The sequence below is a fragment of the Myxocyprinus asiaticus genome, chromosome 3 (genome assembly GCF_019703515.2).
Source record: "Myxocyprinus asiaticus isolate MX2 ecotype Aquarium Trade chromosome 3, UBuf_Myxa_2, whole genome shotgun sequence".
Taxonomy (NCBI): Eukaryota; Metazoa; Chordata; class Actinopteri; order Cypriniformes; family Catostomidae; genus Myxocyprinus; species Myxocyprinus asiaticus.
Window position 1 is genome coordinate 22,683,711 of NC_059346.1, and position 16,357 is coordinate 22,700,067.

The 16,357-nt window shown below is 48.4% G+C and overlaps 1 protein-coding gene across 1 annotated transcript in view; it reads left to right on the top strand.

Annotated features, from left to right (window-relative positions):
- The window catches only part of nsmfb (NMDA receptor synaptonuclear signaling and neuronal migration factor b), a 76,000-nt gene that overhangs the window by 50,451 nt on the left and 9,192 nt on the right, over positions 1-16,357 (top strand). The window contains exons 9-13 of the mRNA XM_051668730.1: positions 6,196-6,279; positions 6,619-6,652; positions 6,815-6,885; positions 7,029-7,108; positions 7,201-7,303. Coding sequence (XP_051524690.1) covers positions 6,196-6,279; positions 6,619-6,652; positions 6,815-6,885; positions 7,029-7,108; positions 7,201-7,303 — 372 coding nt within the window. The remainder of the gene's footprint in view (positions 1-6,195; positions 6,280-6,618; positions 6,653-6,814; positions 6,886-7,028; positions 7,109-7,200; positions 7,304-16,357) is intronic.

A 16,357-nucleotide genomic window follows, 5' to 3' on the forward strand; every position in this document is an offset into this window, starting at 1 on the left:
GGGTCCTTATACAAAACGCCACAACTATCTGAACTGTTTTACGTGAACTGGCAGTGTGTGACGGGCAGACTACTGTGTGCCTCGTAGCCAGCGCACCAGGCCATCACTTAACCTCCCCCAACGCTCTTATGGGCGTCGAGCGGTCCATCAGGAACAAGTCGACTGCCCAATTACAGGAGTTTCTACAGAGCATGGCGACCGGGGGCAGAGAGGCCTCTGCCCAAGGAAGACGCAGTTTGCCATCAGGGAAACAATTTTTGTGGAAGAAATCACATGGGGTCGCCTTCGGGGAACCAACACATGTGGAGCACCTACCTCAGTACAGGGGCTCATTAGCGCACGTACTGTGCCGGTCAGCGAGTTTCTCCGCAAACTCAGCTGCCAGAGGGCTAAGGAGGAAAGTCATCCAGGGATCACAGTCTGTGAACACGACTGGAAATCAAGAGCGCATATCTTCACCTCAAGGGAGGGGAAAGGCGCTATGTCCAAGCGGTACATCTGGCCAGTTGTCCCGGAACTTACCTGCTCGTGCATGCCAATACACGGGACGAGACCGGCTCAACCCGGAGATTGTAGAACCTCGCAAAAGTGTTGGGTGTTGCCCAGCCCGCTGCTCTGCAGATGTCTGCCAAAGAGGCGCCACTGGCCAGGGCCCAGGAGGCCACCACACTCCTGGTGGAGTGGGCTCGTAACCCCACAGGGGGTGGCACATCCTGAGCCTGATATGCCATCGTGATGGCGTCGATGACCCAGTGGGCGATCCTCTGTTTGGTGACAGCGCTTCCTTTCCGCTGTCCACCAAAGCAAACAAAGAGCTGCTTGGAGCGTCTAAGGCTCTGCGTGCGATCCAAATAGATGTGTAAAGCTCACACCGGACACAGCAATGCCAAGGCTGGGTCTGCCTCCTCCTGGGGCAGCGCTTGCAGGTTCACCACCTGATCCCTAAAAGGAGTCGTGGGAACCTTGGGCACATAACCCGGTCAGGGTCTCAGGATCATGTGAGAGTAACCCAGACCGAACTCCAGGCACGATTCACTGACAGAGAATGCCTGCATGTCCCCTACCCTTTTGATGGAAGTGATCGCAGTCAGGAGGGCAGTCTTCAAAGAGAGTTCCTTAAGCTCAGCTGACTCCAAGGGCTCAAAGGGAGCTCCCTGTAGACCCCAAAGGACTACAGAGATGTCCCATGAGGGGACGAGGTGCGGTCTGGAGGGACTCAACCTTCTAGCGCCTCTCAGGAACCTGATGATCAAGTCGTGCTTCCCCAAATACTAACAATCAACTGCATCGTGATGAGCCGAAATAGCGGCTACATATACCTTCAGGGTGGAGGGGGACAGACGCCCCTCCATCCTCTCCAGCAGGAAGGAAAGCACTGATCCGACTGCACATCTCTGGGGTTCTTCGCGTCGGGAAGAACACCTCTTAGCAAACAGACGCCACTTCAAGGCATACAGGCGCCTCGTAGAGGGAGCCCTAGCCTGAGTGATCGTGTCTACCACCGCGGGTGGAAGGCCACTTAAGTCTACCACGTCCCATCCAGGGGCCAGATGTGGAGATTCCAGAGGTCTGGTCGCGGGTGCCAGATCCCTGAGAAAGAAGGTCCTTCCTCAGGGGAATTTGCCGGGGGGGCGCTGTCTCGAGGAGCGTGAGATCCGAGAACCACGTCTGGGTGGGCCAATAGGGTGCTACTAGGATGATCTGCTCCTCATCCTCCCTGACCTTGCACAAGGTCTGTGCAGGTAGGCTCACTGGGGGAAAAGCGTATTTGCGTAGTCCTGGGGGCCAGCTGTGTGCCAGCGCATCTATACCGAGAAGTGCCTCGGTCAGGGCGTACCAAAGCGGGCAGTGGGAGGATTCCCGGGAAGCAAACAGGTCTACCTGTGCTCGACCGAATCAACTCCAAATCAGCTGGACCATCTGAGGGTGGAGTCTCCACTCTCCCCTGAGGGTATCCTGATGTGACAGCGCATCCGCTGCGGTGTTGAGGTCGCCCGGGATGTGAGTGGCTCGTAGCGACTTGAGGCGCTGCTGACTCCAGAGGAGGAGACGGCAGGCGAGTTGTGACATGCAATGGGAGCGTAGACCGTCTTGGTGGTTGATGTACGCTACCGATGCTGTGTTGTCCGTCCGGACCAACACGTGCTTGCCCTGGATCAACGGCTGAAACCTCCGCAGGGCGAGCAGTACTGCCAACAACTCTAGGCTGTTGATGTGCCAATGCAGCCGTGGGCCAGTCCAGGAGCCGGTGGCTGTGTGCCCATTGCATACGGCGCCCTAGCCCATCTTGGAGGCGTCTGTTGTAACCACAACGTGCCTGGAGACCTGCTCTAGGGGAACCCCTGCCCGTAGAAATGCAAGGTCGGTCCAAGGGCTGAAGAGGCGGCGACAGATTGGCGTGATGGCCACACGATGTGTCCCGCAGCACCATGCCCATCTCTGGACTCGAGTCTGAAGCCAGTGCTGAAGCGGTCTCATATGCATCAACCCGAGCGGTGTGGCCGCTGCTGAGGATGCCATATGCCCCAGGAGCCTCTGAAAAAGTTTAAGTGGAACTGCTGTTCTCCGTCTGAACGCATTCAGACAGTTCAGCACCGACTGTGCGCGCTCATTTGTGAGGCGCGCTGTCATCGAGACTGAGTCCAACTCCAAACTGAGAAAAGAGATGCTCTGAACCAGGGAGAGCTTGCTCTTTTCCCAGTTGAAGCCCCAGTCGGCTGAGGTGCTGGAGCATGAGGTCCCTGTGTGCACACAGCAACTCTCGAGAGTGAGCTAGGATTAGCCAGTCATCGAGATAGTTGAGGATGCGGATGCCCACTTCCCTTAGCAGGGCAAGGGCTGCCTCTGTAACCTTCTTGAAGACATGAGGGGACAGGGACAGGCCGAAGGGGAGGACTTTGTATTGGTACACCTGGCCTTCGAAGGCAAACCGCAGGAAGGGTCTGTGTCGAGATAAGACCGAGACGTGAAAGTACGCGTCCTTCAGGTGTACCGCTGCGAACCAATCTTGATGCTGGACGCTCGCTAGAATGCGTTTTTGCGTCAGCATCTTGAACGGGAGTCTGTGCAAAGCCCGGTTCAGTACTCGCAGGTCCAGGATTGGTCGCAACCCACCGCCTTTTTTCGGAATGATGAAGTAAGGGCTGCAGAACCCATTCTTCATCTCGGCTGGAGGGACAGGTTTAATCGCGCCCTTGCGTAGAAGGGTAGCGATGTCCGCACGCAAGGTAGCGACATTCTCGCCCTTCACTGAGGTGAAGCGGACATCGCTGAACCTGGGCGGGCGCCTGGCGAACTGAATCGCATAGCCGAGTCGGACGGTCCGGGTCAGCCATTGCGACGGGTTGGAAAGCACGAGCCGTGCGCCCAAACTCCGGGTGAGGGGGACCAAGGGAATGGTCAAACGTCGGACGTACTGGCAGGCGGGGCGGAGCTCGAGGGACCAGAAGGACACCCTTGGCGACGAGCAGACAGGGTGCGGAGTCTTAAGCCGCGCCGGGGCAGGATATGTTGTAAGGCCTCCATCTGCTTCTTCACCACCGGGAACTGCTTGGTAAAGTCCTCGACGGCGTCGCCAAACAGGCCAACCTGGGAAATGGGGGCGTCAAGGAACCGTGCCTTGTCCGCCTCTCCCATCTCGACCAAGTTGAGCCAAAGGTGGCGCTCCTGGACCGCCAGAGTGGACATCACCTGTCCGAGAGACCACGCTGTAAGAGCGAGGTTGGTTGCCAAGCGCAGTTCCTGCATCAATCCCAGGTCAGAACTACCCTCGTGCAGTTCTTTTAACGCCTTGGCATGGTGTTCTTGCAGGAGAGCCATGGCATGCAGGGTGGAGGCGGCTTATCCAGCAGCACCGCAGGCCACAGTCATCAGGGACGATGTAAACCTACAGGCCCTGGACGGGAGCTGCGGACACAAGTGCACCGCGAGCGCCTTATCCTTCTGGGGGATCATCGAATACCCCCTGGCTGCTCCACCATCGAGGGTAGTGAAGCGGGGGAGCTGAAAGACCGGGACCAGGCAGTAAAAGGTGCCTCCTACGATCTTGTCAGCTCCTCATGCACTTCCAGGAAGAAAGGAACGGGGGCAGGGCGAGGCCGTGGGCGGAGCCCTGTTCCCAGGAACCGATCGTCGAGCCGTGAGGTTTCAGGGGAGAGTGGAGGGTTCCACTCTAGCCTGACGTTCGTGGCCACCCGGGAAAGCATGTCTGTCATTTCCGCGTTGGCGTGAGACTGGGCGACCGTTCCCGAAGGAGGAAGCCGAGCCGAAGCCTCTGCGTCAGACTGGATGAGCCCGCTCTCTGATGCTGCGCTCAATAACTCATTGTCTTCCGGAACTCCGAACGAGAAGTCGAACTCGTGCTGTGACTAGCCGCCGGTCTCATGCGAGAGCCTGATCGGGGCAAGCAAGCGTGCTGGGGAATGGGAGGTCCGTGGAGGGATACCCGGCAGAGGTGGTCCCATTGATGTCCCCAAATCGCCCCCAGTGTTAACCGACGCAGCCTCAAACCCGTAGGAAGAAGGACCGGTGTGGGGAGCTGCTTCTTACGAAAGCAAGCCGCGACCGCAATGTTGCCATGGTCATGTTCTCGCAATGAGGAAATGACTCATCCACGAACGATGTCTCTGCATGGGCAGTGCCCAGACACGTAAGACAGCGATCGTGGCCATCAGAAGTGTAGAGATATCGACCGCCACCAGGAATAACACATAAACGGAAAGACATCTTTAAAAAGTCGTTCCGTGTGTGCCGCTCTTTTAGAAAGAAAATATACTCTTTTTTAGAATATACTCTTTTAGTTGTTTCTGCCGAAGCGCCCAGGGGCGTTCTCTGCACTCCACAGGTGCAGGGGGGGAGAAGCCGCTGAAATGCGGCGTAGAATCCAGCAGATGAGGTGAATGAACTTCACGGATGAATTCAGCTTCAATGAATAGAACCATTCGGCTCCAAAGAGAAAATCTAAATGAGTGGTTGCATACCAGCTCCTTTTATACCCGTATGTCCGGGGGAGTGGAATGAAAATTGGCCTTTTTTCAAAAAAGCAGAGGTGTTTGGTGCTCCCAAGAGTGTACATCGACACAACGTCGAGTGAGTGACATTGCAATAGTAAAACCATGATTTCTGCCAAAAATTATATTTGTAAAACCGTAATAACCACAAAATTATTATTTTTATTACCAAAGTTTTCGTTTTCCTGTATTTTCACTATGGTTTTACTACGAATATCATGATTAAAGTATGGGTACTGTTGTAAAACCATGGTAAATTTATTGTGAGAGAATGCAAAACTATTGCAAGGGAATGCAAAACTTATTGTAAGGACATGCAAAACTTATTGTGAGGGAACGCAAACTATTACGAGGGAATGCAAAACTCATTGTGAGGGCACGCAAAACTATTTCAGAAAAAGAATTCCGCCCTGTCCTCTAAAGGACTCTTATTGTTATAAGAAACTAGTTGTTATTATTATTATTTTTTTTTATTTTTTTTTTTGCAAATGCTATACATTTAAACAGAAAGAAATAGTAATATTGGAATTTATTTAGAATTATTATTATTTTTAATTATGTTTAAAAGGATGTCTTAGAGAAAAAGCTACTTTATTCTACATACTATATGGTGCCGGATGCACATTCATGAGCACCAACATATTGTGATTATAATATTTTTCACCTTATCTCATTTGTCTCGTTTGTAATTGGACAATTTCACTCATAGAATAAATTAATCGTGACACTTCGAATAGCGCATTTTTACAGTGACATCATAATTGAGGACTTCTGTTTTTGTATGATGCTACATGTACTTTGCTAGGTGTCAGCGCAACATAAACACAAATTTTACTAAGTGGATCTTTAACTTTGGCAGTCCTAATATACTAAAACTAAAATAAAAGCTTAAACTAAACTGAAACTTGAAGGCATGTAATAATGAAAACTAACAGTCATAGAGTGAAAACTAATGAAAACAAAACAATTTGAAAATAAAATAGAAATAAAAACTAAATTAAAATTCCAAACTTAAATAACCCAGAACCTTTGGTCGCCCACATCCACTTTGACCCAACCGCCCACGACATATGACAACCTTTTTTATGAGCTCATCAGCAGACCCTCATTACATGTAGCTCAGCTTTTTGATCATCGACTGCTTCATTAATAGGCATGTGTTCTATTCATCCTTGTTTTTGAACAGCTAATTTCATCGAAAGTCCCAAAGGCTGAGTACGTTCCCAACATCATCCGCCGGGACGACCCCTCCATAATCCCTATTCTCTACGTGAGTATTGTTCAATGACACAGTCACGCACAGGATCAAAGAGAATCAAAGTTTTGATTATCTAGTACAAAGCCCCTTGTGTTAAGCAGTGCTAATGATCTCTGCCAGTCAGTTCTCACATGGAAGTTTTAGTAGTGTAAATTATCTATTTAGCCTGTCGTTTGAGATTACCCTGGTAACTTCTTTGTAATGCAGAGGCTATGATTAAATGCTGATTTAACACTTGAATTATTTTCAAATAAAAACATCACCTACTATTTACCAACAGATAATTCCTTTCTCAGATTAGCGCTGCTTGTTTTACGAGTCGTTCACGCATGCTCTGTGTTCTGCCCTCAGGATCACGAACATGCCACCTTTGATGATATACTAGGTACGTGTTAATTGGGCACAGCTTTTTGTGTGCATGCCTGATGATGGCTCCTGTTGTTTGTTTACTATGAAAATTCTGTACTGTAATTTCACATGATTCTCTTGCTGCTTCCCTCTCTCCACTTCTATGCTATCTGTCTTCTTTCATCTCTCTTGTCTTCAGAGGAGATTGAAAAGAAACTAACCGCCTACAGAAAAGGCTGCAAAATCTGGAACATGCTTATCTTCTGTCAGGTTTGACAAATATGTGTGTGTGTGTGTGCGTGTGTATGTGTGCATTTTATTTGTGTATCTCTTGCTTTTTCACAAGTGTGCATGTGGTGTATTTATGTGCACGTAATTCTGCACTGCATAAATTGTCTCTATGTCTTCTCCAGGGAGGTCCAGGCCATTTGTACCTATTGAAGAACAAGGTGGCCACATTTGCTAAAGTGGAAAAGGAGGAAGATATGATACAGTGAGTGTTCGTCCTCACAAAGCCCAAATAAATTACAGTCAACAATACCTACATTGCATTTTTTTGTAATCGCCCTGAGCTTTTGTTTGCAGGTTCTGGAAGAGACTTGGCAAATTCATGAGCTTATTAAATCCCGAGCCCAACCTCATCCACATTATGGGCTGCTATGTGCTTGGCAATGCTAACGGAGAAAAGGTAGATCATATGCACCTCCTCAACCCATTTCAGAATTAATGTTTCATGTCATTAGCATTCTGAAATTTATTCTTTGGCTTCTTGCCGTAGAGACAAGATAGGAAATTGAGGGTGAGAGATTGGGGTAATCGAACCCAGGCCTCTCACATGAGCACCATGCTAAACACTGTCATTAGTCTTTACAGAATGACTTCATTCTCATTATTCTCTATATACTTTCCTTTGGGCTTTAGCACTCTTGGAAAGCTATCACTAATGTACAGCCTCACATGTGAGTGTGTGTAAGAAAGAGAGAAAGACAGGTGGGAGTGTGTTCAGGGTCAGGCTGGGATATGATGGGAGGATATGAGTGTGCCCAATTGATAACCAACTGCTCTGTGACTGACAGATAGACAGTCTGTCACCCTTCAGCCCCCGCACTTCTCTACCTCACAGAAACGCACACACTTAGACATGTACAAACACACAGTCTCTCGGCGACACATAATGACAGTTGCCTCTGGCCACCACAACTCTGCACATGTATTCATTCATGTTAGACTCGAGAGGGTGTTGTAACTACACACCTCAGTACCCCAGAAAGTACTGTGGTGGTACTATGGTACAGTGATGGTATCAGATAGTGATAACATGTTATTTTGATAAATACCATGCTAGTGAATGATTATATACTCATATATTATGACATTTAGATGGTACTTCAAGGTACATCAAAGAATAACATGGTATTACCATGGTACATATCTAAAACATGGAGTTTGAAATGAGTTTGAAAGGAGCTTGTTTGTGAAACCCTTTTGAAAACTGTATAGCTTTCCTCCATGCAATACAAAAGGAAATATTTTTTTAAATCTTTATGTCTTTTTGCCATATAATCTAAGTGAATAGTGATTCCAGGCAGTTAAGCTCCAGAAAGGGCAAACAACATATTCAGGGCTCATGGACGGCCCGCTGGCCAGTGAAAGGGAGTTTCAGGCCAGTTCAAGAAGCTGTCACTTGCCCAGTGCCGCATAGTTAAATGTTACATTCATCGATCTTGTAAAAGTAATGTAAACATATGGATTCACTAAGGGGACATTATCTACCTGGATAACATAGGAGGTTTTCTAGAAATTGTGAGAATGATTTGTGATAGTCTTAAAAGCATTATTAAGAATGGGATGAAAATTATAAACCAATCAATGACTAAGTTCAGGCATGAAACTCTACATGGCGCAAGCTGATAGGTTCTTTGAACTTGTTGTTTTTTGTTAGCCAATCAACATGTGTACTTTTTGCCTAACAATAAAATATGCTTAGTTTAGCTAATTTATCTCTAGATCTGCTCCATGGTTTGTATTTATTAGGGCTGGGATTTATGTATTTATTTAATGTTTTAATTTCTGCGATTAATAGTTGACTGTTGAACTAATGCAGTATCAGTTCCCTATCTGTCACTCACTCGACGTTGTATCGATGTAGTGACATTAGGGGTCACTCTTGGGAGCCCGAGACACCTCTGGTCTTTGATAAAAGGCCAATGAAAATTGGCGAGTGGTATTTGCATGCCTCTCCCCCAGACATACGGGTATAAAAGGAACTGGTATGCAACCACTCATTCAGATTTTCTCTTCGGAGCTGAACGTTCATGTTCACTGAGCTGAATTCCCACAACTGATCATTCACCTCTGCTGGATCTGATGGCGCATTTCAGTGGCTTCTCCCTCCTCTGCACTGGTGCTTTGCAGAGAATGCCCCTGGGCGCTTCGCCAGAAATAAAAAGAGTATATTTCTCTAAAAGAGCGGCACACACGGAACGTCTTTTTAAATATGCCTTTGTGTGTTATTCCTGGTTGCGCTCGTTATCTCTCACTTTCTGACGGTCACAATCACTGTCTTTCGTGTCTGGGCACTGCTCACGCGGAGACAGCGTTCGTGGATGGGTCATGTACTCATTGCGAGAACATGTCCATGGCAACGATGTGATCGCGGCTTACCTTCGGAAGAAAGCAAGCCACCCCAGAGGCTCCCCGCCTCGGTCCTTCTACCCACGGGTATGAGGCCAGCGCGGCTAGCACTGGGGGCGATTTGGGGACCCAATGGGACCGCCTCCGCCGTTGTGGTCATGACAGACGCCTCCAAAACGGGCTGGGGCGCTGTTTGCAACGGGCACGCAGCCGCCGGCTTATGGACAGGCCCACGGCTGCATTGGCACATCAGCTGCCTCGAGTTGCCGGAAATTCTGCTCGCCCTGTGGAGGTTCTGGCCGTTGATCCAGGGCAAGCACGTGTTAGTTCGGACAGACAACACAGCAACGGTAGCATATGTCAACCTTCAAGACGGTCTGCGCTCCCGTTGTATGTCACAACTCGCCCGCAGTCTCCTCCTCTGGAGTCAGCAGCACCTCAAGTCACTGCGAGCCACTCACATCCCGGGCGACCTCAACACTGCAGCGGACACGCTGTCATGGCAGGTTACCCACAGGGGAGAGTGGAGACTCCACCCTCAGGTGGTCCAGCTGATCTGAATCCTCCCACTGCCTGCTCTAGTATGCCCTGACCGAGGCACCTCTCGGTATAGATGCGCTGGCACACAACTGGCCCCCTGGACTGCGCAAATATGCGTTTCCCCCAGTGAGCCTACTTGCACAGACCCTGTGCAAGGTCAGGGAGGACGAGGAGCAGGTCATCCTGGTAGCACCCTACTGGCCCACCCAGACGTGGTTCTCGGATCTCACACTCCTCGCGACATCCCCCCCCGGCGAATTCCCCTGAGGAAGGACCTTCTTCCTCAGGGACAGGGCACCATCTGGCACCCACGACCAGACCTCTGGAATCTCCATGTCTGGCCACTGGACGGGATGCGGAAGACCTAAGCGGTCTACCACCCGCGGTGGTAGACACGATCACTCAGGCTAAGGCCCCCTTTACAAGGCGCCTGTATGCCTTTAAGTGGCATCTGTTTGCTAAGTGGTGTTCTTCCCGACGGGAAGACCCCCAGAGATGTGCAGTCGGATCGGTGCTTTCATTCCTGCAGGAGAGGTGGGAAGGGCGGCTATCCCCTTCCACCTTGAAGGTGTATGTAACCGCTATAGCGGCACACCATGACACAGTGGACGGTAAGTCCTTAGGGAAGCACGACCTGATCATTAGGTTCCTGAGAGGCGCCAGGAGGCTGAATCTCTCCAGACCGCACCTCGTTCCCTCATGGGACCTCTCTGTAGTTCTTCAGGGTCTACAGAGAGCCCCCTTTGAGCCTTTGCAGTCAGCTGAGCTCAAGGCACTCTCCTTGAAGACTGCCCTCCTGACTGCGCTTCCATCAAGAGGGTAGGAGACCTGCAAGCGTTCTCTGTCAGCGAAACGTGCCTGGAGTTCGTTCCAGGCTATGTGCCCAAGGTTCCCACGACCCCTTTTAGGGACCAGGTGGTGAACCTGCAAGCGCTGCCTCAGGAGGAGGCAGACCCAGCCCTGACGTTGCTGTGTCCGGTGCGCACTTTACGCATCTATTTGGATCGCACGCAGAGCTTTAGAGTCTCTGAGCAGCTCTTTGTCTGCTTTGGTGAACAGCGGAAAGGAAGCGCTGTCTCCAATAAGAGGATCGCTCACTGGCTCATTGACGCCATAATTATGGCATATCACGCCCAGGACGTGCCGCTCCCGGTAGGGCTATGAGCCCATTCTACCAGGGGTGTAGCGGCCTCCTGGGCCTTGGCCAGTGGCGCCTCTCTAACAGACATATGCAGAGCAGCGGGCTGGGCAACACCCAACACCTTTGCGAGGTTCTACAACTTCCGGGTGGAACCGGATTCGTCCCGTGTAGTTGCACGCACAAGCAGGTAAGTCCAGGACAGCCGGCCGGGTGTATCGCTTGCACATAGCGCCTTTCACCTCCCCTGAGCTGAAGACATGCGCCGTTAACTCCCAGTAGTGTTCACAAACTGTGTTCCCTGGTTGACTTCCTCCGAGCCCTGTGGCAGTCGAGTTTTTGGAGAGACTTGCTGCCGGCCCAGTACACGTGCTAACTAAAGCCCTGTACTGGGGTAGGTGCTCCACATGTGGTGGTTCCCCGTAGGTAACCCCATGCGACGCATTTCTTCCGCTAATTCATTTCCCTGTTGGCAAACTGTTTCTTCCTTGGGCAGAGGCCCCTCTGCCCAGTCTCCATGCTTGTAGTAACTCCTCCCCCATAGGGTAGGACCTACCATGGGACTTCTCCACATGGCATACTTCTGATATAGCTTGGCAAGACCATGTGACGTATTTCCACTTAAATACCCCCCCTCACTCTGGGTGAGATGTGGTCTCCGTGGTGTGCTCCCCTTGGGAGGGACACCCCCCCCCCCCCGACTAGACCTGGTCAGCCCAGTCAGATAATCCCCCTTTTTTTAGGGAGTGAAAAAAAGGGGATAAGAGGCCACGACTGGGCTAGCCCGTCTCTATCTTTTGGGCAGTCGACTTGTTCCTGATGGACCGCTCAACGCCCATAAGAGCGTTTGGGGAGGTTATGTGATGGCCTGGTGCGCTGGCTATGAGGCACACAGTAGTTTACCCATCACACACCGCCAGTTCACGTAAAACAGTTCAGATAGTTGCGGCGTTTTGTATAGGGACCCCTAGTGTCACTACATTGACACAACGTCGATGGGAACGAGACGTTGTGTCCCTCCTGCTACAATGCTGAACTACCCGCTGAAATGGCCGGGACCTTGTCTCGGCTCCTCAGTATAAAACCTGAATGAGTGGTTGCACACCAGCTCCTTTTATACCCGTATGTCCGGGGGAGTGGTATGCAAATACCACTCGCCAATTTTCATTGGCCTTTTATCAAAGACCAGAGGTGTCTCGGGCTCCCAAGGGTGACCCCTAGTGTCACTACATCGACACAACGTCTCGTTCCCTCTATCAGGGAATGGAGGTTACGCAAGTAACCAGGACATTTTACTATAGTTATATTGTATTAACCATGACTGTATTAACCATGGTTTTATGGTGGAAATGTTCTGGTTACAACTGTAACCCTTGTTCCCTGAAATGAAGGGAATGAGTCACTGCGTCAGTAGCTCACGCTATGGGAAACTTCTCCCAGGAGTGACAATCTCTGAAGCACTTTAGAATCACAGCAATATATTGGCAGATGGCGCTTGACACTCCGCCCCTGATTTTTCAAATGAAGGGAAGAGAGCGCATCTCTTGGTCCAGAAGGAGTATGGCAGAATGAAAGTATTTTGAGTGTCAAGTCTTACAATAAATGCTATGTATCTTAATGACCACTTTGTCAGTGTGGGCTCAGCCCATGCAGTAACAGTGATCATAATGAACGGGCAAAGCCTCTTGAGGAGAGGAGGCAAGTAAGACTGGCCCGGCGACAAATCCTCTTCAAATTTCCTTGCATCTCCCTTGTATGGTTCCTCAGAAGCCATTTATTTATTATAGATTATAGCGAGTGTAGAGGGGAACAGCTTCGGCTTTCATAACAAATGCGAGCCAAAAGCAAAGCGTCTTATGTTTGTGCTCACAGTAAATGCAACCAGTCTCAGTGAACACTGCTTATAGAAAACAGCACTCATGCCCATCAGACAGAGAGATATATAGCTCTTTTTTTCATGTGCTTGTTGAAACATTTGCAAAACATAATCTTGATAATGATGTCATAAAGCAAAAGGCTCTTTTTGTTTCTTTTCACTGAAAGCAGCACACACAATACAACACAATACACAATATCAAACATGGAAGTGTTAAAAAGATACGCTGTTCATCGGAGCACAAACAGGGAGGTAGAAATAATCTACTCACTATTAAGGTGTGTAGTTTCTATGAGGAAGCAAATATTCAGGCATTCAGAGCACGAGAGATTAAATCATGACCCTGAAGAGAAGCATTCTGATAAAATGGCACTGTGCTTCGGTTTATGTAAACTGTGCTTATGTGCACGATTGCCATGATTCTGTAGGGCTTCAGAGATCGTCATTCCTGGGAAGAGTTTCCCATAGCGCCATCTACTGACGCAGCATCGAAGTGACTGATTTGAAAGGGTTGGTTTTACTTTATTAATATTGTAGTTACCATGACATTACTATCCATGACTGTAACCATGTTTTTTTCTGGGGGAAACCATGCTTTACTAAAGTAGTATTGTAATTACCATGACTCTAGTAACCATGATTAATTTTGTGGTTAGTATGGTTTTACTACAAATACCATGCTTAAACTATGGTTACTGTCACTGATTTATAGTATAGATACAGTATAAATACCAGTGGTTTTTGTACTAAAACCATGGCCAATTTTCATAAGGTTAAACTAAACAGAAGTCTAAATATTTTCCTTTTTACGCCTATAAATGTAAAAAATACGGATTTTAAAAATACTATTTAAAATAACCCATTTTATCCCAAGAATATGCACACACACACACACACACACACACACACACACACATACAAAATCTATTTAATATACTGTAAGTACTGGTGTTTGTCTTGGTATCAGCGATATTGGCCTTGATAGTGGAATCGGATTGAAAAGAATGTAAGTGGTATCGCCTATCCCAAGCAGCAGCATAGCAAATCTAGTACACCAAGACCAAGATCTTATTAAAATGTCATACACACATTAACATGCAAAATCTTTCATAGTTGTTATCAGTAAAATTATGTTTTTCATTGTATGCCATAGTTTTCCAGCAAAGAAAGTTTTTGGTAAATAAACACAAAAATACATATTTTTTGTGGTGGGGCTAGTGAAAGTTTTGGCAAGTAAAAATCTGAACTGCTGGCCCAGACAGACCAGCTAAAAAAAAACTTAATGTTTGGCCATGTACATGAACACGTGAGACCGTTTTAATATTGTGGTGTTATTTGTTAGTGCATATATACATCATGATGGTGCCGCGGATGGCAGCCTCGGTGTGGAGCACTCCTATTGTTTTGTTGTTTTTGTTTGTTTGTCCTGTGTTTAGTGATCTTTTTCCAGTCAGTTTTACCAGAGACGAACTGCTGAACATTCGACAGCATATACCAGTCAATCTTTTCCCGGTTTTTGAATATTCAGTCGTTTTGCTGGACTTTTAGGTTGGAGGCGCAGCTGTGCTGTTGGGGAGACGCAGGCGAGGGAGACGAGCAGGCGCGCTGGTCAAGCTCCATCGGTGCGGCTTTCAAACAGTGCTGCCGAGCATTCTTCTAGCAAATCTCCACTCTCTTCCTAACAAAACAGACGAACTACATATCCTCACCTGCACAAACAAGGACTTTTCAACCTCTGCTGCCTTATGCTTCACAGAAACCTGGCTGAGTGAAGCCATTCCAGACAGCGCATTACATCTGCCGGGCTTTCAGCTGTTCAGAGCGGATTGCATTGTGGAGTTAACAGGGAAAACAAGAGGCAGTGGAACATGCTTTTACATCAATGAAAGTTGGTGTACAACGTTAAAGATGTGCTGTCCTAATTTGGAAGCGCTCTTTATTAACTGTAAGCCTTTCTACTCACAGCGGGAGTTTTCTTCGTTTATTCTGTTGAGTTTTTACATCGTGCCAAATGCGTGTTTGAATGCCGTGCTGCAACAGCTGGCTGATCAAATCACAGACACGGAACAACAATACCCGGACTCAGTTATTATTATTCTTGGGGATTTTAACAAAGAAAACCTCACACATGAACTGCCCATATACAAACAGCACATTACATGCCCAACCAGAGACAGGAACATACTGGATCACTGCTACACAATAATAAAGGATGCATATCGATCTGTCCCTAGAGCAGCTTTGGGACTCTCTGATCACTGTCTGGTTCATCTTCTTCCAAACTACAGACGGAAACTAAAATCTGCTAAGCCTGTAGTAAGGACTGTAAAGAGATGGACCAATGAAGCAGAGCTGGAACTACAAGCCTGCTTTGACTGCACTGATTGGAGTGTTTTTGAGGCTGCAGACACAAATCTGGACGAGCTCACAGATACTGTTACATCATATATCAGTTTCTGTGAGGATATGTGCATCCCTACTAGGACTTATTTAACATTTAACAACGACAAACCATGGTTTACAGCGGAACTCAGGCAGCTTCATCAGGCCAAAGAGGATGCTTACAGGGGTGGGGATAAAGTCTTGTACAATCAGGCCAGGAACACACTGAATAAGGAAATCAGAGTGGCTAAAAGAAGATACTCTGAGAAGCTGAAAAAAAGTTTTCAGCTAACGACCCTGCATCAGTGTGGAGTGGCATGAAACAACTTAATAACTACAGGACTCCTGCCCCCAACCCTGTGGTGGACCAACAACTGGCTGATGACCTGAATGTGTTCTACTGTAGATTTGAAAGTCCCAATCTCACACCCGCTCTGACCTTCACTTCACTTCACACAAACACCAACACCTCCTGCAACCCCCCTCCTCCCCCTCCTGCTACTCAACCTGCACTTAAGATCTGTGAAGATGATGTGTGCCATGTCTTTCGAAGGATAAGGAAAGCACAAGGCCAAGACGGCGTTTCACCTGCATGTCTTAAATCCTGTGCTAACCAGCTGGCCCCCATCTTCACACAGATCTTCAATAGATCACTGGAGCAGTGTGAAGTCCCATGCTGCTTCAAATGCTCCACTATCATCCCCATCCCAAAGAAACCAAAAATCACAGGACTTAATGACTACAGGCCTGTTGCCCTGACGTCTGTGGTCATGAAGTCATTTGAGAGACTGGTGTTGGCCCACCTGAAGGACATCACTGGACCCTTACTAGATCCCCTTCAATTTGCTTATTGAGCAAACAGGTCTGTGGATTATGCAGTCAACTTGGGATTGCATCATATCCTGCAACATCTGGACAGACCAGGGACATATGCAAGGATCCTTTTAGTGGACTTCAGTTCGGCTTTCAACATCATCATCCCAGCTATTCTCCGGACTAAATTACACCAACTCTCTGTTCCCACGTCTATCTGTCAGTGGATTACCAACTTTCTAACAGACAGGCAGCAGCTTGTGAGACAGGGGAAATTCACTCCCAGCACCTGTACAATCAGCACTGGTGCCCCCCAGGGATGTGTGCTCTCCCCACTACTCTTCTTCCTCTACACCAAC